At 32.1% G+C, this 22,911-nt stretch overlaps 1 protein-coding gene across 3 annotated transcripts in view; it reads right to left on the bottom strand.

The window, feature by feature from the left end:
• The window catches only part of Usp7 (Ubiquitin-specific protease 7), a 34,994-nt gene that overhangs the window by 5,511 nt on the left and 6,572 nt on the right, over positions 1-22,911 (bottom strand). For 2 of the 3 annotated variants that reach the window (XM_074140681.1, XM_074140679.1), the window contains 15 exons: positions 21,836-21,932; positions 21,620-21,738; positions 20,017-20,160; positions 19,741-19,926; positions 18,714-18,794; positions 18,517-18,607; positions 16,700-16,892; positions 15,933-16,086; positions 13,367-13,561; positions 10,577-10,798; positions 9,173-9,467; positions 8,493-8,617; positions 3,852-3,917; positions 1,612-1,709; positions 283-450 (listed from right to left, as the gene is read on the bottom strand). In XM_074140681.1, the coding sequence (XP_073996782.1) occupies positions 283-450; positions 1,612-1,709; positions 3,852-3,917; positions 8,493-8,617; positions 9,173-9,467; positions 10,577-10,798; positions 13,367-13,561; positions 15,933-16,086; positions 16,700-16,892; positions 18,517-18,607; positions 18,714-18,794; positions 19,741-19,926; positions 20,017-20,160; positions 21,620-21,738; positions 21,836-21,932 (2,234 nt within the window). The remainder of the gene's footprint in view (positions 1-282; positions 451-1,611; positions 1,710-3,851; positions 3,918-8,492; positions 8,618-9,172; positions 9,468-10,576; positions 10,799-13,366; positions 13,562-15,932; positions 16,087-16,699; positions 16,893-18,516; positions 18,608-18,713; positions 18,795-19,740; positions 19,927-20,016; positions 20,161-21,619; positions 21,739-21,835; positions 21,933-22,911) is intronic. The other variant, XM_074140680.1, reaches the window with a different exon arrangement.

The following is a 22,911-nucleotide window of genomic DNA, read 5'->3' as shown; positions in this document are numbered from 1 at the left end:
TGAATAAGTTACTTTTAACTAAAATTATAAAGCACTAGACTGCACAACTTCAAATGTGGCAGTAGAAGAAGAGAACTAATTTCTTGAATAACAAGAGATATATTATTGAGAAATGCTGGCCAATTCTACTGTCGAAAACTGTCTTCACGATTAGGCGTATAATACTTTTGCAACTCTAAAAAAATTAACTGATCTTGACCGTTCGCATCAAAGGCAATTTATCTACGTACCATATCAAAATAAAAATAGTAATTATTAAAGCTTCAACAAATTAATGATTACCTGTGCGGTTTAAAGAATTGTAAACGACAAGCATCAGTACCAACTCTAACCGCCACAGCCTGAGCCATTTGATTGTAGTTCATCCTAGCTGATAGTTCCATTGTAAAACCCAAATCATTTGGAACAGTCTTATCGCAAAATGTAATTTCCATTCTATGATATAAGTCCCTGTAAAACAAAAGAATGAAAAATATTATTTATTTATATTAAAACGTTAATCGTGGTGAATTCATGCAAAATAAAACGAAAACGGAAGTCCTAATATATACTTATGACTGTCATCATACAAAGATGACTACTGGTGAATATTAGAATCTTTTGACCCCAGATGTAATTAGCTTGCGTGTTAAACGCCATTAAACCATCTACTAGAGGTACCCAGCACAAAAAGCTATAAACTTCTTCCAGTTTAGCCCAGAATGTGATGCTATAACTCTATAAGATCAGTTTTCCTATTTATTGAAATTAGTCTTATTTTGCAATAAATAAGATTATAAATAAGAAGAATTTACTGAGAACAATTTAGGAAATACAATGTAATGCGTAACCCAAATATTTCCTATATGTTTATGAAGTAAATTCAATTACTGATTTTTTTTTTGAGTTTTTTTACAGACACGCAGATTTTAAGTCTTCCCAAAACTCCTATTGAATTTAATTTCTGGACACGCCTTACTTCCCGTCAACTTCTTTGTGAACTCTAATAAAATGGAGTGGACTGAAGCCTCTGTATAATTTGCCCAGTTTCCTTGACTTACGTTTCCTGCCCCTCTACACATTCATATTGAATTCCTAGTTGCACCCAAAGTGGACGTCTCCAAACAGCCTTAGTATCAAAGAATGTTTGCTTAGGCTCTTTTTGTGTTTTCAATCCGCACAAAAGCCAAAACCGCCTGAATGGTTTATTTTATGCTATTATTCTCCGCATAAATACAGACAGCATTCACTTCTTGCTCATGCATATTTAATGCTTTCCAATTCTTGGACCCTTGTAAGGATTATCTGGAAGACTATGCAGCGGTACTGATTTCCTTGTTACCAACTGCCCAGGAACACGCAGTATTATTTCATTTGCCTAGCACCTCCTGTTCAGAACTTCCGGATCTCTGTTTTTCTCTCCTTCGAGAGCAGTTCATTCAAATATTCAAGCTGGTCAACATGTAAGAATATTTTCTCTTTTGATTCAGTAAGGATCTCAACAAAAATTGTGCTTCCTGTGTCTTTTTGATTAATCTGATCCTGTCGCTACATTTCCTCTAACTAGTGTAAGTAGTGCAATTTGAAGGGATAAAGAAAAAATTAAATTAAAAAATTATACACAAAAAATACCTGAAATAATCTTTACAAGTTGGCAGATCGTATAAATCTTCTTCCTTTTCGTCCTTCTGGAAGACGATGATGTCGCCATCCATTAGTTCCTCCAGCACCTAGACGTAAATAATACACCGCTTACAGGCCTCTTAACCTTTCTACAGGGACAAAATATTTAGAAAACAATAATCATGCACACAGAGTTGGAATAACTGAATAAATTGTTTAAATTAAAAAGAAATCAAAAACAAAGTAACCAAAACTTTATATTAACGCGAACAAGCTTTGCTTTAATTAATTTTTTTTACGGTGAGACTGTTAATTAAGAAAATTATTAATGGAATAAATTGTCAAAATTTATTTATACTTAGCAATCACTAATAAAACATTCAAACATTTGTCTATTATTTACAGTTAAGTATTATTATTGTTTTCAAAAATCATTTAAATAGTGTTTTAATGTAAAATAAGTGACAATATCAAATTCATAAACCTTAAAATGATTAAGTGGGCCTAAAGCCTTCTACGAGCAACTACCATCACGCATCTGTTCTGGGAACATTAGGACCATACACGCCTGGGGTCATCCACTTAAAAAGTCTTCGCGCACTTGTCAATACGGTTTCGAGATTCCGTAAAGCCAGCGTGGAAAACCTGTTAAGTAAACTCGCACGACTGTCTTACACAGTTATTACAGTAAGTAACAAATAGAAAATTTACTTCAAATGTATAGTTTCCCTGAAATACGTGCACAAGTGATAAAATGATAAGATCAGAGTTGATTTACCCAGAATTAACGAGGATTACAATGTTTTAATGCTCTAAAATTCATTTTATTAAGCCACACCCCTTCCCCGTGTGGACAAGCGTAACACTAACTGAAACAATATTTAAGTAAATTCATTCAACTGTCTCCAAGACAATTTTAAGAAAAGTTCTTGGAATACAGCCGGTGTTACCAGAGACGTTTCACTATACCTTAAATGGTAACATCCTTATCGAATTTCCGTTAATAGATTATACTCCCAAGCTAGTTGAAATATCTAAACATTGCTATTACTAATTTTTTGGTACATTAGTTTATCTTGTGACTAGCAAATTCCCAAAATTAGTTATGTTATTTTAGCAATAATTAAAAAACTGATGATGTAAAGTTTGGGCAGGCTCTATCAGTGTACCATTTCAAATTAGCCGGTACAATTTTTAATGAAATTAATCTGTATTTTTGTAAGAGCCTATAATTATTATTCTCATTATTTTGCAAAATTGGCTTGAACCATCAAAACTGACTTAAAACAATGGATCGATGAATCCCAACACAAGTATTGGAAAGACTGTCGCCTATAATCGCTTCTGTTACTATATTCGGTGGCAATGAATACACGGTATATTGTTCTTTTTACGTTGAGACCGCAATCACGCACATAGTGCACCTTCTACAGACCTCTCTTCCTCAGGCTAGGCCTGTCTTCTACACACCGAATAGCTTATTTTATATTTTTTTTATTTTGGAGGACGTTTGTTAAATATTAGCTTCGCCACAGTGTTAATATAAACTGGCTGAAGAAGGGAGAGGGGAATAAACTTGCAGAATGGATTGTGAAGAAAGCAGTTAAACTAACATCTACTAGGGAAAAAAATACTAAAAGCAATGGTAAGAAAAAAACAAACGTGTTAAAGCCAAGCAGGCAATAAACATGCAATAATACTATTAAAAATAAAAAAAGAAGCGAAAAAACTAAGTAAATTAAAATAAGTAAGAATAAACTAAAAGAAAAACAAAAAATAAAATGAATGGGATAGAGATATGCACTGAATTAATTTTCAGCGTTAATTATTTATAATGAAATTAACTTTTCTTTGATTTTAACCAAACAACAGCGACTTAATGTTTAAAAATTTGTCTCTGCTAAAATTATACTTTTATTTTTAATTTAAATTTTATTCAAACACATAAAAGAAAGAAGTGGTTTCTAGGCGAAACAAATAACAAAAGATCTATAATATAATAAAAAAAACTGTCTCAAAATAAATTGTGTTAATGATGTCCCCAAAATCCAATCCTATCCTATACACGGATTATCATTCATAAACTGAAGATCCTCTTTTTTTAACAATGATGAAAAATACATATGTATATATACATATATTTATTAATATTGAAAGCTTCTAAAAACAACAAAATAAAAAAATGCTTAGCTTAATACAATAAATTAAAATTTGTATGAAAAAAAAAATTCTATTATTAATTTTTATACCTTTTCATATCCCAAACGATTCAGCGGAGTGCCCATTACTTGATTCCGTTTATTTCTTCCCTGTACCTAAGAGATTTTTAATATGTTTGCTTCAAAAAGAAGGTACTTTTCTTATTTTTTTATTTATTTTTTTTTTTAATTTTTTAAATTACGTATTTTGTTTTTAAACTTTACTATTACTAAGAAATGGTAAATACACTGATACAAATCTGTATGGCTTTCTCAAGGCTATAAAACCCTAAACCTAGTAACATCCCGAAAATAAAAATATTTCTAGAATAATGTCCAATGCAACGTGACTCGTGGGGGGTTATATGTGCATTAGTGATATAATCCAATGCCAAAATTTGAAGCTAATTAAAAATTTTTTCCTATTATTCAGGAAGAACAAGCATTTTCGGTAAAGAAACTCAAATACCAAATCTACAAACTACAAAAAGACAAAAAGAACTGAGCTTGATAGAGCTTCTCCCTAAACCTACATGGAACAACTTTTCCTTTCACCAAAAAAAGCATGCAGCTCTGAAACTGTTGGTTTCCCATGCCTCTTCGACCACCACTAACCACTAACATGGCAGCTTAGCTACTAGAAGATTTTAAATTAGAACTTCACTTCGACTATATTGTAAGAATTATGGACTTGGAATGATTGTAACACAAAAGAAAGTAATTCTTGCCAATCCTCTACAGCGCGTCAGATCAGCTAATAGATTTTAAATTACGAGGGTCGTTTGAAAAGTCCGTGCAAAGTCAGAGAGATAGCACTACTGGCGCGTATCGAGGTTATGTTTAGTTAGTAGCATCTCTTGGAAGAACACACACCAAGTTTCAGCCAGATCGGTCTATTTCTTTGTGTTTGGCATTCGTTTGAATCGAGGAAGTCGAGTGATTTTCAAAAAATGGACGAAAAAGAATTTCGTGTGTTGATTAAACACTACTTTATGAAAGGCAAAACACCTCAGGAGACTAAAGAGAAGCTTGATAAACATTATGGTGACTCTGCACCTTCGATTAGAACAGTTTATAAGTGGTTTCAAAATTTTCGGAGTGGCCATATGGGCACAAGTGAGGCTGAACGTTCTGGACGCCCTGTTGAGGTTACTACTCCAGAAATCATTGATAAAATCCATGATATGGTGATGGATGACAGAAGAGTGAAGGTGCGTGAGATTGCTAGTGCTGTGGGCATCTCGAATGAACGGGTACATAATATTTTGCATTATCATTTGGACATGACAAAGCTATCCGCAAGATGGGTGCCGCGATTGCTCACGCTTGACCAAAAACGAAATCGTGTGAAGTGTTGCAAGGACGGTTTGCAGCTGTTCCAGAAGAATCCGCAGGACTTTAAGCGTCGTTTCGTCACTGTGGATGAAACATGGATACATCACTACACTCCTGAGACCAAAGAACAATCTAAACAATGGGTTACCAAGGGGGAATCTGCGCCAAAAAAGGCGAAGACCGTTCCTTCGGCCGGAAAGATTATGGCGACTGTCTTTTGGGATTCGCAAGGAATAATCCTCATCGACTATCTGGAAAAGGGTAAAACTATTACAGGTGCATATTATTCATCGTTATTGGACCGTTTGAAAACCGAGCTGCAAGAAAAACGCCCACGATTGGCCCACAAAAAAGTCCTTTTCCATCACGACAACGCACCAGCTCACACCTCAGCAGTTGTGGTCGCAAAATTAATGGAAATAGGGTTCCAACTCGTTTCACATCCCCCCTATTCTCCAGACTTGGCTCCCTCGGACTACTATTTGTTCCCCAATATGAAGAAATGGCTGGCGGGAAAAAGATTTTATTCAAACGAGGAGGTGATTGCAGAAACGAATGGCTATTTTTCAGACTTGGACAAATCCTATTATTCGGAAGGGATCAACAAACTAGAGCAGCGTTGGACGGAGTGTATAAGCCTAAAAGGAGACTATGTTGAAAAATAAAAAAGGTTTACCCCAAAAAATTAAGTAGTTTTTATTTTTGCACGGACTTTTCAAACGACCCTCGTAGAACTTCATTCTTCAATCTTGACCAAATGTTCTTGTTATGTTTTCAGTTGCACATGAACTTCTCGTGATGTACTGTCTGCACTGTGTTTACTTTGCAGAAAATGATAGTGCACAATTTACTATCATCATAAGAAAAATGTATACTGAACTAACACACCAATGATCAAATAATCATTCGACTGCCTTGGCATCTTTCTATCCTTCATAATGACAAAGAGGTTTTTCTAATGTAATTCATTACGTTTGAATCGTCCCTTTAAAGTTAAGATTAGTAGAGGCTGTATGACCAATTTACAAAATCGTATGTTTAGTTTTATTTAATCGCTGTGTTTCTAGTGGGGTTTGAAGCAAAAATAAATTCGAATTTACAACTTCAAGATGTTTTTCCCTTTTTAAACTATTTATTATTATTATTATGTAAGTAAGTTTTAATTCCAAAAATAACTTTCCAGGCCCATGCTTTTCTAATAAGAAAAGACAGATGAGGCTACAGCGTAAATAACAAAAACTTGTATAAACGTATATTGCATAAACTAAAAATCTATTTAGACAAAACAAGAATAATCAAACCACCACCGGAACTAAATTAAAGAAGCCAATGTAATTAAAAAAAAACAATATTTTTAAGCAAGTATAATTCTCAATTAAGTTCTTTTGAAAAATATTTTTAAAGAAAAGCAAAAGTTCTAAAGATTTCTACATTTTAAACAAGAGTATTATATCTCAGGTTGTCTACAGAAAGATTACAGATAGGTTTTTGACGAGGTAAAGTGGAAGGTTACTTCGCTATGTTTAGATGCTCTAAATATACCCTAAATACCCTCGTATATACCGGATAAACCTCAAGTACAAGAACTGAAATCGATGCAGATGTTACTTTACATTTATGATGCGAATCATCGTAGCAAGTGACCGTAACGTTCCCAAATATGGTACCGCTTCTGCCATTTTTAAATCCTTTTCTATTTCTTTGGAACATTAATCTCATAATTTGGAACAGCCTGAATCCATGACATTCTTATTTTTTGAACAAATAAAATTTCAAGAAGGATGTCATTTTTGTTCAAATAATTACTAACTTTGCCGACTTTTTTTTCACGCAATTATAAGGGTGCAACAAAAGAATTTTTTTTTAGTCTTTTATTTAGCGGAGGATTTAAGGGAGTGGTGTATTTCGAGTCGGTTCTTGATGAGCGAGCTGTCATTTCTGAATCACTTTTCAGCACAATTGGTTGGGGCCATAAAATATAAAATATCCTCTCTTTAGTTTACAGAAATTAATAAGCTGGGGTTTGAACTTTTTCTTCTCCCTGCTTTGTATCAAAATCTTTAATTTTCTTCGCAGTACCAAAGAGTAACTGAATTACTGGCACGAAGTGTAAAAGAATAAACTAATAATATTTTAACTTATTAAAATTAAACAGCGAATAACTTGAAGATTTTCGTTATACTCCAGCAACATTACATATGCGGCCGCTATGTTGAAATTCAAAAGGCCTCATAATAATGCTGCATGCGTCTTTAGAGATATTCATGTAAATATAAGCGATAGGAAAGCTGCAATTAGGTGTGCGTCCACGTGCATTTAGTCAACATGACTCTCTACATGCAGCATTGCATACGACACTGCAAACAAGAGGAGGAAATACGAGTTATCATGAATCACGAGGTTTAAGATTTATTTTTATGGAATGTTGTGAGAATCTTTGGTGGTTCAAAGTTTAGTTCTGATATTTTTGTTCTAGACTCACTTTGGAGCCCAAAAGGAGGCTTTTGTTAGTTCCGATCAATAATTGGTTGCCTTGCATTGTTTTTTTATCTACATATAGTTATTTTTTTATTACTTATTTATTTGTCAGTTATAATTTTTAAAATTACCACAGCACGTCATAAAAATTAAACGAACAAATGTAATATTAACAATTATAGAAAAAATTATTCTCAGAATACTTTACGATCCTGAATTTTCCAAAATTCAATATTATGTATAAATTCGATTAATACTTTTTTTAAAAATTAATTTGAATAAAGTTAAGATACCCCAAATTGTGCTGTGATGCCAGAAATTAAAATTAATCAAAATAAAAGAAAAAAAAGTGCATTTGTTTTTTGTTTTTTAGAGAGGAAAAACTTTCAAAAATGTTAAGATTCGTATCATTGTAATACCATCTTATTAATAATTAATTTATTTAAATGTTATTTATTTCTATTAATTTTCGCTTATGAAATCTTAATGGAAAGATAAAGGAAACAGAATAAAAAAATAAAATAAAATGTAAATTACAAAAAAAAAAAAAATGGATCCGGCTTGAAAGCATGCACACTTCACGAGAGTTTGAAACAAGAAGTGAGTATATAAAATAAAAATAAAAATAAAGAAAATAACAACAAAGTGAAAGTTTATAGCATGCAATGTGAGGAATATTATATGTATAATATAATAAAACAGATAAAAAATAAAGTAAGATAAAAATATATATAAAAGATGTTTTCATTTCTACTAGAGGACATAATATGTATAGTAAATATATTCATGAATACAAATAACAGTGGTTCTATAAAAAGTAAATTAATAATCCCAACCATCCAATTTGGTTTCCAAATTCACAACTACTTTATACTTTACCTTCTCTAGAGCATCGTTTTGATTTTCTATTTGTTCGACCAAATTCGGTTTGATTTCTTCGAAAAGAACCAGCTCTGTATCCGGTGGAAAACCAGCGCGCTCGTTCAAAATTGGCACCAACTCACCTGGGAAGGCAGAAAAGAAGAAGAAATAATTAAAAAAAAAAAAGAAAAAAAATTGATCAATCATCGAATTACTTTGTCGAAAAATTTATAAAAACGTCACCTTTGTTTTTATTAACACTTCAATGTAATATGTACAAACGCCATGCACGTTTAGCAGAATTAAATTAAAAATTGGAATGTTACTACTTTCTTATTGTATTTTGTTTATGTTTAAAGAAATTATACACATCTTCTACAATACACAGTTGGCACATATTTGGACACAAGTAAAATAACTCTAGGAATGGCACACACATGTATATATCAAGTTTAAAGAATATCTTTTCAAAGAAATCTCAAAAAATGGAAAAATTGACCCAGTAATCAATCAATTCTGTAATAAATAAGTCATGCTGATTTTGTGCATAAGCTTATAGTCGGATTCCATAATTGCACCTAAACTAAACCTAAAATTTGAACTTGTTGCGATTTTTCAGACCAGACACTCAAACTTATTTAAGTTTCATTAAAATTACACATCTCATGAAAACATTCAAACCAAGATCAAATACTTACAGACTTTTGAAGCGACAGGCATATAATGATGTCCACAGTAATAAATTTTCTTCGCTTTCGGATCGTACATTTTGAAAAACAACAATACATCACTGTCTCTATCGAAAGGAGGAAGAGCTGTTGTACCGCTGTCCGGAGATAGTACCTCCAGAAATACATTCCATGGATTATTACCTTCGGCGATTTCTTGTAATGGTCGATTCAGATCACCTTCTATGTCCAACATTGTAGGACGAAACGTTAAATTAGTCCGTGTGCTGAATGGCCACGGTCGCATCTGTTCCACAGGATATTTCTGGAAAATATTACAAAAAATTAGAATAAATTATTAAGTAATATTTCAAAAACCTATTTTATTTGACTGCTATAATCTTTTATGAAAAATTAGGTATTATTATATTAACGAAAATAAAAATCTGTGACCAATAAAATTACCTCTTAAAATTATAAAATTTTCTTGTATGTTAGAATTCTTACTAAAAAAGGTAGTTCGCTTGACATTATTCATTCAATAATAATATTCTATTGAGCCATGTGATGACGCAACCTACAACTTTTGAAGGATCACATTCAAATAATTGTTCTAGTAAAAGATCTAAGGTAAGTGACTATCAAGTTTCCGGCAATCAGTAAATAAATTTCTTGGTCACTGTCATGCCAATCTCAAAATACTTGTATAAGCCGTACCGGACATTTTTATACTTATTGGTGGAAGAATACTCTTCAATTTTGGTCTTTTGGTCACAGCTAGATCACAGCTAAGTCGTTACCTTGATGACCATCAAAGGAATCTTCCAATACTACTTGTACGGTCATATACAGATGAGCTTCACTTCGTTCTTTCCTACGAATCTGCTCTAATCGTTTTTCTTCTTGTAGAAACTCGTAAATTTTAGAACAAAAAATGTAAATCTAAAACGGCACTTCAGAGGCGGACTATAAAAGGAATAGTTTAAACATGCCTCTGAAGTGTCAAATGATTCTCTGCTACATATGGGTAAAAAAAGAGCATATACTGCTCGTTCATGTCCTTGCAACAGTCTCTCTCTCACAAAGCGGTTTCATTTGCGTAATAGTTTCATAATTCCAATATAAGGCATTTCTTTTACGTTGAGTCCAAAACAGGATCGGTTCTAAAAAAAAATCCTGCAGAACTACACTTTCCGTTCGCATTACATTCTATTTTTTGCCACATAGATCTACAATATGGGATTTCCCGTAATGTGCGTTTAAAAGAATTGCAATTCAACTCCTCCCTAATGCCGTATATAACTTGTAACTTTTTAACGAGATAGACGTGCGTGTCAAACTCCTTTAAAAAATCTATGAACATGGCATACACTCTTGTTTACATTCGCATTATATTTCTTATAATCAATTAATAAATTTAATATACGAACTTACCAAAGTATCTGATAGTAGTTCCATGAATTCTTGCAATGTGAGCAACTTCTTCACCCTGAACACTCGGAAATGTGCTCTTTCTTGATCAAACAAGTCGTTACCTTGATGACCATCAAAGGAATCTTCCAGTACTACTTGTACGGTCATATACAGATGAGCTTCACTTCGTTCTTTCCTACGAATCTGCTCTAATCGTTTTTCTTCTTGTAGTCGTTCAACTAGCTGCAATTTTCGAATATTTCACTAAGGTAGAGTTTTAAATGAATAATAAATTATAAATAAAAGTTAGATTAAGCATGAAATTTAATCTGTTTCTGGCAAGTTTTTACAAACTTAATCTCTCTCTCTACTTGTATTTATAATAATCTTGTTCAACTAAGTTCTTGTTGAAATTATAAGTAATATATAAAAAAAGTACTATCTATACTGCCACAAATATTATGCTAAACCCACTGTTGTCATTACAAAAGGAGCTATCCAACATTATGTGAACAGTCTGGATTACAAAATCTTAAACGGCAAACATCAAAGTCAATATTCGTTTTCTAGGATGGATCTAGAAAGTAAAGATGAGAAGCTTAACAAAGAATTAACCAGCTAAGAACAATATAAATTATATGAAACTATGAAGATTGTTCTGTTTGAAGATAGAAGCAGGAAGGGTAATGGACGCGACCAGATGGAAAGTACAAATTGTACGGGAGTTGGGGTTCTGATAGAGAACGGGAAGATAAATTTGCCCTCTTACTACTTGATTATGGATAAAACAACAAATATGGTATACATAGAAGATTTTAAAAGTTTTCAGATTCTGGTTGTTTCAGCTTATACACATTTCGTTTTGAGCAACCACCAACTTTATTTTTTATTTTATGTATTTATTTTCAGAAAAGGTCATGCCAATCTCAAAACATTGTACAAGCCGTACCGGACATTTTTATACTTATTGGTGGAAGAATACTCTTCAATTCGGTCTTTTGGTCACAGTTAGATAGAAACTCGTACATTTTAGAACAAAAAATGTAAAACTAAAACGGCACTTCAGAGGCGGACTATAAAAGAAATAGTTTAAGCAGGCCATACAATAGAGTGACTAAATACACTTTGGTTTTTCAACAACGTTATGGCAGAAGAAGTAGCGGAACAGGTGGTGGTAGTGAGGTAAACCACCCACTGCAGAGGCAGCCGTACCTTCGACCTCGGGTAGGAGAGACAGACAGTTCATTGCAATTCAATTTATCTACAACCCTCTCTCTAAAGAACATTTTACAAAATCAGCTTTCTTCACTAAACGATTTAAGTTGCAAGAACAGTCTTTTTAACAATCGCTACCTCGAATGCTTAAAGGCTAGTTGTTAAGAATCGGCCTCGATGTTAACAATATAATAATAATAACAATAACAGAAAATATAAACTAATCTAAATTAAAAAAAAAAGAAGTTAATTTTGTAAAGAAAAAATTTATTCATATCAAAAATAAAAAGGTATATAATAAAAATTTTCATAAGAATAATAAAATAATTAGTAAATAAATAAATAAAATTAATGGGGGAGAGGAATTACGGAAACTGAGTTAACTCCCGATACAGATCATCCACGTTGCCTTCATTCAGATCGAGCGCAAAATTCGCAAATCGATTATTTGTTTTTTGTTTGATATATATATTTTTTTAATCGGCAAGAGATTTTATCTTCAATAGAACCTAAAACAATAGGGTTTAATATCAGTTGCCATATATATAAATTATGTCATTAGCCTTCTTAGTTTTAAATATACATACAAGTATTTTTTTTATAATATAAAATTCTCTTTGCTTTTTTGTTAATTAAAAAAAAAAAAGAAGAGAAATAAGACTAATATATTAATTACTGAATTAAACCCTATTGTTCCAATAACAAAAAAAAAAAAAAGAAACTATATTTACTATTGTACTGCACTAATTCTTTTAATCTTTCAGAAATTCAATTTTATTATATTTAATTTTGTATTTTCCAGTTTGGACTACTTTATTTTCAGAGACTACCTACTTATTATTTTGACAATTGTAATATGTTTTAAATATAATAAAGAAGAGGAAGATGCCATGAAAGAAGGATCTGTAAAATTAACAAAGATGTAGAAAGAACTTCACTGAAAGGATGTGGATTCTCTAACTGAATACCAAGCACAAGCTAGTATTCCTTAACAGCAATTTGACCAAAAAGGATTTTATCCTAAATAGGATAAACGTTGACCCCAAATCTACTGTAAAGTGTAGAATGTATGCATGCAGTTTTATATAGTTCGTTCGATCAGTACGTCTTTTACATAGGGACTGGCAATCCAGATTTACAACTGCATTTCTTGGCGTTTAAATGTATGCAGAGGACTTGGCATGGCTAACATCTCGTATATTTCTCAAAATTATCACTAATTACTTTTTAGCTAGAAGATAAGGTACAGATTTCATATTTATTAATACATTGAGATGAAGTTAATAAACATTCTGAGATAATTTACCTGTTTACAGGTACATATCAGTGGCAACTTATGATAAATTAGACAACATGAAAAAAGTCTTTAAGTTACAGAATTTTCAAACTAATCAAACTCATCGGGAGATGATTAAGCAAAATCTAACAGATAACTCAAAATGACCATTTATCGAACTTTTTTCAAAATTAATTATTGATACAACTTTCTTGAAGTTACTGGCAATTTTTTTTTTTTTTCATTTATTTTATTTACAGCCATCACAAACCAAATATCTAAAAAATAATAATAATAAAATCCCCAACACATGTACTAACCTCTTGTGGTATATCGCTTTCAGTAACATCTTGCAGTACAGTGGCAAGTTCGGAATCTCTGATGTAAACTAACATATAGGCGTTAGTACAATGTTTCACAGTCATGTTCATGTCATCATCATGACCGCCATAATTATTCTCTATGGCTTCTTGTTTAGAACAACGTGATACCACATCGTCATCGAACTTACACCACTGAAACATATCAGAGAACCAAAAGTTATTTAATTATTGTTATTTTGCAATGTACGCTCTACAAATTATGAATGAATTTTAAAAAACACTCATTCAATTTTTTGACTAAGAATTTAATTTATGTGTATGGTTGTCTATTTACTTTGATCTTTGTCTTCATAAGTTTATAAGTTTATTTATTTGATGGTAATGAGAAAAATGAACCATTTATTAGCAACTTTACTAAATCTTACAAGTGGTTATGTGTTTGTAGTAATAGAAGTCAACGAAAATATGGTATGGTTTATAACGAATTTTACATTTTTTTTTTATTACTGTTGTTCCACACTTATCGCAAATTTCAAACCCTCACAATTAAATAAGCCGTTAATAGCTGAACTTCACCTTCGACTTCGTCATTATCGACTTCGTCATTATCGACTTCGTCATCATCGACTTCTTTATTATCATAAACTGTCATAAATTCGATCAAGTCGTCATCCAAAGGGTTTTCTCGCATCAATTCTTCGATGTCAGCCGTTTGCACGTTGTTAAAACCTTCACAAAAAATTGCATTTGATTGTTACTCGTAACTGCAGAACACAAGATAGATTTTTGTACTAAGCAACTTTCACTTTTGACGAATGCTGGCAAAAAAAATTTCCAACAAGCATTTAAGGTCGATTGGCGCAAATGTTTGATGGCAAAATAAGCATTGTGTAATACAATCCATTATCGTAAAATTTCTCCATGCTTCCACATTACTCAAATTTCTTTCTTCCACTGAATCTAAAATATATTTAAACGTTTGCTTTATGTAGTACATTTTAAATGCTGTTATAATACCCTGATCAAGTGGCTGAATCAGCGAGGAGGTAGTATTAGGCTGGAAACATAGTGGAGCGGCGAGCAAAGCGGCGATGATAGCGAAGAGCAAAGCGGCGAAATCAAACAGAAGTTAACATATGGGACCGCGCATAGTGGCGAGCAAAGCGAAGATAGAGCAACTCTATCTATTTCTAGTGTTTGTTTTCGCCGCTTTTCTCTTCGCTATCATCGCCGCTTTGCTCGCCGCTCCACTATGTTTCCAGCCTTAGGCGGCAAAAACAGCATTTGAATATTTGGATGATCCAGCACTTGGTGGCTGGGCATTATCAACAAGCAAAAGTATTTTGAATTTCAAACATTTTGTTCCATATATTTCTGGACCTCAGGAACAAAACCACTTTGAACCACTTTGTAAACAGATCAGTCATCATCCATGCTTTTTTGCCATCAAATGAACGGGAAGTTGTTCAATGTTCTTACTTCTTAAAGCTCGTGGCATAAATAATTTGTTGATTAAAAGGCTTGAAACATTTTATCACCAGATGCATCGCTAAAAAACAAGAACGTCACCCGATCTTTGGCCGCTTTAAAACCACTGGCTGATTTTTTTCAGATTTTGCTATGTATGTACTTTCAGGCATTTTCTTCCAGAATAATCCCGTTTCGTCGGCATTAAATATTTGATCGGGAGTATAGCCGCCCTTTTCAATTATTTTTGCTAGTTTATCCGAAAAGTTTTTTGCAGCCTTTTCGTCTGCTGATGCTACTACTCCTTTTATTTTAACATTATGAAATGCGTGTCTTTTTAAAAAATCTCACTTGCTTTAAATTCCAGTTTCTTCGATACCCTGACTTGTGATTGTTCCAATTCCTGAAACTGGTTGTACAGTCTAAGTGCTTTCTTTTTAATAATTTCCCCATGTATTCTTTATTCTGCACTTTATTGAAATTACTTATTGCATCCTACGAACTGAACACTTAATAACACTGAATAACGAAGTGCTGTTGAAGTTGAAGTACAACGTGATAAAGAAAAAGGTGATACTAAAATTCGGGTATTCCCGAATATATATAATATATATAATAATTTGTGTATATCAAATTTGTTGCCTAATGTCCGAGTTGAGGAATATCGGTCCACCGGAATTACGACTTTTCCAAGCATTCTTCAATGGACCAAGAAATCCCACAGTGTTTCAAATGGTTGACTATTAGGACCATAGTGAAGTCGAAACCTCAACACCAAACTGAAAATTCTACCACCTCGATAATGGATGAAATACTAAAACTGGCCAGAGATATAATAAAAATGCATGCTACGTCGGATAAAACCAACGATATAAGAAACTACTGATGTTAGGCCTACCATAAGTTCTGAAAATTGTGCTCTAATTGAACGATGTTTGTTTGGAAAATAAGTGAAATGAAATATTAGAGCGTCTTTTAAATATTCTTCTACATCCGCCCTAATTAGATTTAATTACTATTCTATATAAAACCTAGGATATAACTCAACTTTTTTTCTAAACAAAATTAAAATTTAATATAAATTAACAATTTTTACCTTTCCATCTCCTTTAGGATTAATAAAAACCACATAATGCCCGCCATGATTATCTCCCGAATGTACCAGTACTGCATGCAGTGTATAGATTGCTGGCGTCGCCTCGGGTGCTTGTAAGTAATCAGACAAGTTAACTTTCTCAGTAAATTCAAACCTATAAAACGAATTTAAAAATTAATAAACTGATTTTCGGGTTACTTAAAATAAATAAATAGATCTTTATAGATGGGTTAGTAAAACTATTCATATACACTAAAGCATAATTAAAATACGAGAAAGTTTGGAAAATTTAAGAATACGTTATTCAATATTTTATTTTTATAAAATATACTAAATTTTATATGTATATTTTATTATTTAATATTTAATTATTAATATATATATATTAAAAAAAAATCAATGACAAATTGCATAGCCATTGAACCTCAAATAACAAAAAGTTATAAAATAAATTAAAAAATAATTTAAAATATGTAAATAATATTTAAATTATGACAAAAAATCGGAATTTAAGAACATGTTTGCTTAGAAAACTTCTTCAATCTATATATATATAAAAAAAAAGGATAAAGATAAGTAACAAAAGGTTCCTTTAGGAAGAAGTTATCTGAGGTTGTAAGCATACAGTCATTGCATTCTGATTCTGAGTAAAGTATGTCATAAAAATATAGGTTCAAATTATTTTTACTATAAGTTTGTTAAAAGGATTTGAAAATACTATTAGAATATATAAACAAATATTTAACAGAAATATCTTCCCTACATACCTATCATTGAATTTAACAGAACAGTCTGTAATAGGATCGTATTGAAAACGCATCAAATGTAAATGTAATACTGGAGGAAATTTTGAGAATATCACTCCTTTTTCAGCATCTTGAAGACCGTGCTCGCCAGCATCGTATTTATTATCACCATCTAATACTTCGGCCGTTACATAGTCATTAAATGATTCGGTTACTGAAAATGATTATACAATTTTTAATACGTAAAGAAACTTAATTAGTGATAGAAAGTAATTAGTGATAAAGAAATAGTTTATCATCAAAGTGTTGTACTGAAAAAGCAACTGGTCATTCTAAACCAATAAATACATAACTCATTGAATTACATAAATAAAACGAAAGATTATAAAAACTATGATGGTGCAATTAATTAACCAACACCATATCGAGTAATGCCTAAACTACCTTTTTTTTTTTAGTACCATTCGACATTTTTATCCCTCAGTAAATGCTTCTTTACTTGATTCAGGCCGATTTTGGACCTTCACCCATTATCGCTCTCTTAAATCACTCAAAAGGCTTTCGGTGTAACTGAATGCCTAACAAAAAATCATACTTTTACAAGCCCTCCGAAGACCTAAGAAGCTAATCTGCTGAAGAAAGAAAAAACCACTGCGCCCCTCCTAACAATCACTCACCATTGCACACAGGAACTGCAATAAAGTTTACATTCCGATAAATCGCATTGGATTTGCTTTATAAATTTATCCATATGGATTATTCATGAAGTTCTCTGTAGAGTGATCAACTTTCATTTTCAAAAATTCACAATATATTGAAAGACAATTCAAAACAAAACCAGCATTCGGAAAATAACCATCTCCTTGATTCTTAAAAATGACTCTAAAATTTAAAATGAAAAATATAGCATGAAACACTCACCCGACTTTCACACAATACATAATTATAACTTCAAATTAAATTTAAGAAAGTTACTTTATTCTTACTAACATTACGCAGTTTGCAAATCCGTACAACACAAATAGACAAGCTTGCATTCGTCTCTCCTTAGTACTTCCAAGACAAACTTAACCAAACGAAAAGTATAGATCTACGTGTACTTATTGGTATTTAATGAACTTCAGAGAAAATCTTAATGAAAAAAACAAAAAAATACACAAAATACACCAACTACGGTACTTCAAATTGATGAATCTTGAACGCTAATTTAGTTGGTCAGGACCAGCAATAGAGCACAGACGTAAAGTATAAGATTCCTGCAAAGTTTCGACAAGTTATTTTCTTCAGATGCATACACCCCACTTACAAAGACCACTCTCTAAAGAACACCCCATGTTATAAAAGTATTGGAGTCTTGCCGATTTTTTTTAATTTGAGTCATCAGTTTATGACGTTTTTATTTCATAAAATTAGAGGATACAGTCCCACCTAAGCTGAGTGCTATAACTGATCACTTCAGGTTTTATCTCACTTTTTTTTCAATAACAAACAACTGTTGCAAATTTTTGTTCATAATGTGCTATGTTAATAATACTAAATTTCAATTTTCTAAAACCATGTTCATAACGCGAAACGATAATAATACTAAATTTAAATTTTCTAAATCCATGTTCATAACGCGCAACGATAATAATACTAAATTTCAATTTACTAAATCCATGTTCATAACGCGCAACGATAATAATACTAAATTTCAATTTACTAAATCCATTCATAATTTTTCAATCAAACATGGAATTTATTTTTTTTCTTAATACCTTAAGAGGAATCAAAACGTTCTTAAAGTTAAAAGATATTTTATCTGAAATAATATCAAAACAAAAATTCATTATACGTACTATTTTTCTTTCCTTTGATATTCAATTGGATATCGTAGAATGTTTCGGTTCTAGTAGATTTATAATCGATGTTTTTACATTTTATGAACGACTAAAAGAAGAAATATTTATATTACAATAAGAAATAATAAAAATAACATTAAAAAGTTTGAACGTTTAGATGTAAAAGTTAGTTGCTTTAAAAATTGATAACATACCACCATTTTACCTTCGAAGAGTTTCGGTACCGTACCCTCTACACATGTCCTCTTCATTTTACTTTCCAATTTATCTAATAACTGAAATTGATAAAACGAAAAAAGTCCTGATTAATATCACTTAAAAATTTAGCAACACATTGAAAAATGAAAATAATTGGTGTTCCATGACATACTACATCTTGATCAAAACTAAACTAGACAATGATCGTCAGAACATAAATAAGAATGACAGTGAAAACAGGTCAGCCAATATTAGCATCTAAGCGACCCTGGGGGAGCTTTTCAAGAACTGGAACATGCTTGGAAGAAACGCTGTCTGGAAATCAGCGAGGTAAAGACCAAAAATATGCGAACCTTGAGGGCCCAGTCGCGTGGAGAAGAATCAATCCAGTTGACTAATCACAGCTTTCCAACGTGAAGTGATTTTAAATATCTAGGGTCACTATTACAAAATAACAATTATATAACCGCAGAAATAACGGCGAGAATAGCGGCAGGAAACAGATTCCTGATCGCTGTTTAAAAGGTTTTGCGGTTTAAGGATTTGTCCCGCAAGGCCTATAAAACAATCAGACCCTTCGTCCAATACGCCAGCGAAACGTGGGTGCTCAGCAAAGAAAGCGAAAAGATACTTGGGGTTTAAAAAAGAAATATATTCAAAAACATATTTGGCCAGAAGTGCGAGAATGGCGACTGGGAAATAAGAAAGAATCTCGAAAATGTATACGCATACGTAATCGCAAACTTAAAGAAGCAAACGCACTTGGCGCATCCTTCTTTAAATACTAACAGGAGTTCAATAGAGACTAATGGAATGGACCAGAATCACTAATCCCTGAGTGAAAAGCTCTTAAGACCGTAAATAGAAGAGCGATCTTTTCAGACAACCGTTGGTTATTCATGGAGGATACTGAAATCAACACAATCTCTTCTAATGGTCCAAGTGCCATCGAAGAGATCTATACATTCTTTCACCAAATCTAATCTTATCTAAGAAAAACAATATATTAGAATAAATACTTACAACTCGTAAAAATTCCTGCACATCGTGTTGCATGAATGAATCCAAAGTTTCCCAACCGAATGATTTAGTCAATTTCTTTGTACCGACAGGTTTATCGCTAAATTGCAATTCATGGAATACTCTTTGTAACGCAAGAGCTACACTTTTACTAGAATCATCACTTTCTGTTGGCATCTTATATACTGCCTAAATCAATTAAAGTTTTTTGTTGTTTTTAAAAAGTTAAATTTCTTTTCTTTTACAAAATAATTACCGTTAGCAAGTTTTTTTTTTTACCTTTCTCAATTCATTAGTGAAATACAATGTCTGTAATAGTGAATTCATATAGCAGGTTGCACCTTGATTTTTAAGACCTACATAACCAGTATGCTTCTTCGAGTCCCAACTAACACCATGTGGTGCATCTGCTGTGACGTGTACCTGTTTAATGAGACAAACAATTATTTCTCAGCGTACTTATCCTAAAAATATTCATGTATAAAATAGGATGTACACCTTTTTAAATATCATTTACTAAAACATTACACAAAATAATAATCATTATACCTACGTTACATTTATACGATCTAGAGATTTATTTTGTTTTGGATCAAAACACGTCTTATAAGACTTTAGCATGGTACGCAAAATCGTTCCAATTGCATAGGTCTTGGGTTCTATGATTTATGTAATAAATACGACGAATACCAATAAGTCATTTAGCCTCTGTGAACGAGATACTTAGAAATTTGCCTTCCCTCCAAGGAATTGTCAAAACTCAGGTAATTTCTTGGAAACTGAAAAAGGAAGAACCTAGATCTGGCTCTAGAATTCGCGAAGATTATATAAGGAGCTCTTGAGACTGAACCCTGACTGCGGTCAAGCTTCGGCAGAACCTTCTAAGCCCTTCTAACCACAGCAAAATCAGGAGCATGAATGATTTCGGGATAGAATAAGGATTGAAGCTGATTTATAATAGGCGCTAATCTAAGGTTGATATAACGGTAAAAGCTTTGAGATAAAGTCGCCTTTCGTCTTTTGTGTAGAGACAGCTGCAATAAGCAACTAAAATAACTATAGCATGGATTATAAATAAAAAGGGAACTTTTACTTTGGATAGCAATTTTCTCGATCTGATAAACTCATTAAGAATCATTAATCTATATATTTTAATTTGTTTTGGGGATGTTGATTACGATGTTAAGGATTGATAGGATTCTTGTAAGTATTCGGATATTAAAAATGTAAGAGCGAACAGGTAGCGGATCAGTTCTTATGACTCACGAGGCTTCTTAGGAATGAACCGTTCCATCAGTGGCATTACTATGCCAGGTTACTACCTGACAAACCTCAGGGAATTTACTGCTTATTAGCAGTTCAGAACTTCATTATTACATACTTATTATCTGAACTTCATCGACGACTTTTTTGAATCGCAACAGTACTAAATTTTAGATCTTCTTTGTATTCACTCTGGTGAAGAGCCTATTGGGAGGAACCCAAGCCTGATGTGGCACTTATACCAAAAGGGCTTTCTCCCAAAAATTACCTTTCTCCAACTTCGCATATATCCTCATTCCTTAAATATCCAAAGTATACCCTGGGAATTATACTTCCCGAGAATGCACTATTAAACCTTAAATTGGCGGAACGATAACGTCACCTAAGTTGCGGCAACAACTAACTCCCATACAAAAAATTGTTCTAATCGGGAGTGACTGCCCTGTAAACTCTCTATAGATGTCCGCCTATCCAAATAAGCCTAGTAAGCATGACTAGACCCTTATCCACGTATTAATAATATAGAGAAGTAACTTTACATCTTCTTTTAGAAAAATATTCTTATTAGTCTCAAAAACTTAATGAAGTAAAATAACTTACAATAAATTGCATCAATTACCTCCAAAGTAATAGCGTCATCTTTTATGAATCCTTTTTCTGGATCAAGAACTTCTGACCAAGTCATGAAATGGCTAAATCCCCAATCATTCTCTTTACTGTAGAATAGATGCTGGATTTCTAAAATAAATCAATTAGGTTTGGTTTTTTAGTCCATCATTAATAATTAATAATGAATATTATTATAATAATTAACATCATTACTTTAATAACTTACTTCTGCAAAACGATTCACATCCTTCCTTCTGTGAGACAAGTCTCAGTTCTGCTGATGCATGACAACTCCAAGTAGTACTATCTGATTCACCATTACACTGGAAATGGTATAATTGAAATATATATTAACTTAATTGTTAACTATACTTTGGCCTAACATATTTTAGAATAAATGACCCATATTACATACTAAATGTAATAAATATTCCTAACATTTTCCCTAAAAATTAATTCCACAACATTCTCTGTATAAAATCGTGTATCTATTGGCGTGCATCCAAGAAAAAAAGCGACAGCAAATTGTTAAATCTTGTAACTAAATTTTGAACCGGTTAACAATTTTATAGACAGCAATGTGGATAAAATATAATGCAAATATCTAATAAAGAACCGCCCTATAATTCTAATTTAAAGTCAAAACATTATGTAAAATTGTACACGCTCAAGAAGCTTTCAAAAAATTTAGGAAAACTTTGCTGGTGACTCGCGTTGAAAGTCAGGATTCTTCGGTGCGGTATTATCTAAGTACTGTTTATATCTAATAGAGAAAAGTAGAGAAAATAAAGAACTTGTGTTTTCTTTGTTTTACCTAAGTACACACGATGGCCAACAATGAACAAAAGAAGTATTGTACGGTCGAAGTACATTTTAGTCCGTTCAGCCTGAAATACATACTTGTATTCAAGTGTTAGTAAAATGGCCGATTCGATTTTGTATAATTTTTTAATAATATGCCCTACTCTGAGGAGTTTGAGATTTTTTCTTTTTTATATAGATTTATTCAAGAATTATTTTCGAGATTAATAAAGGCATACATAAAATAGATCTGAATTATACAAAAATAAAAATTAGTCGTGAAAAATTTAGCCAAGAAACTCATTGATCATCTTTAATATACACAAAACTTATTTAATAAAACAACTAAACAAAAATTAAAAAAATATGCAAAGAAAAAAAAATAATAAACCCTATAATTCTGATTTTGATTACCATTTTTCGCTTATTATTCACGTAACAATGAATACGACTACTATAAAACTAAAAAAAAATGCTAAAATGTAAAATTATTTTACTTAT

Source organism: Rhodnius prolixus, unplaced genomic scaffold (assembly GCF_049639745.1).
Source record: "Rhodnius prolixus isolate KJV_2025 unplaced genomic scaffold, Rpr scaffold_6, whole genome shotgun sequence".
Taxonomy (NCBI): Eukaryota; Metazoa; Arthropoda; class Insecta; order Hemiptera; family Reduviidae; genus Rhodnius; species Rhodnius prolixus.
The sequence above is the reverse complement of the archived record's forward strand: the minus strand, read 5'-3'. Positions and strand labels throughout refer to the sequence as shown.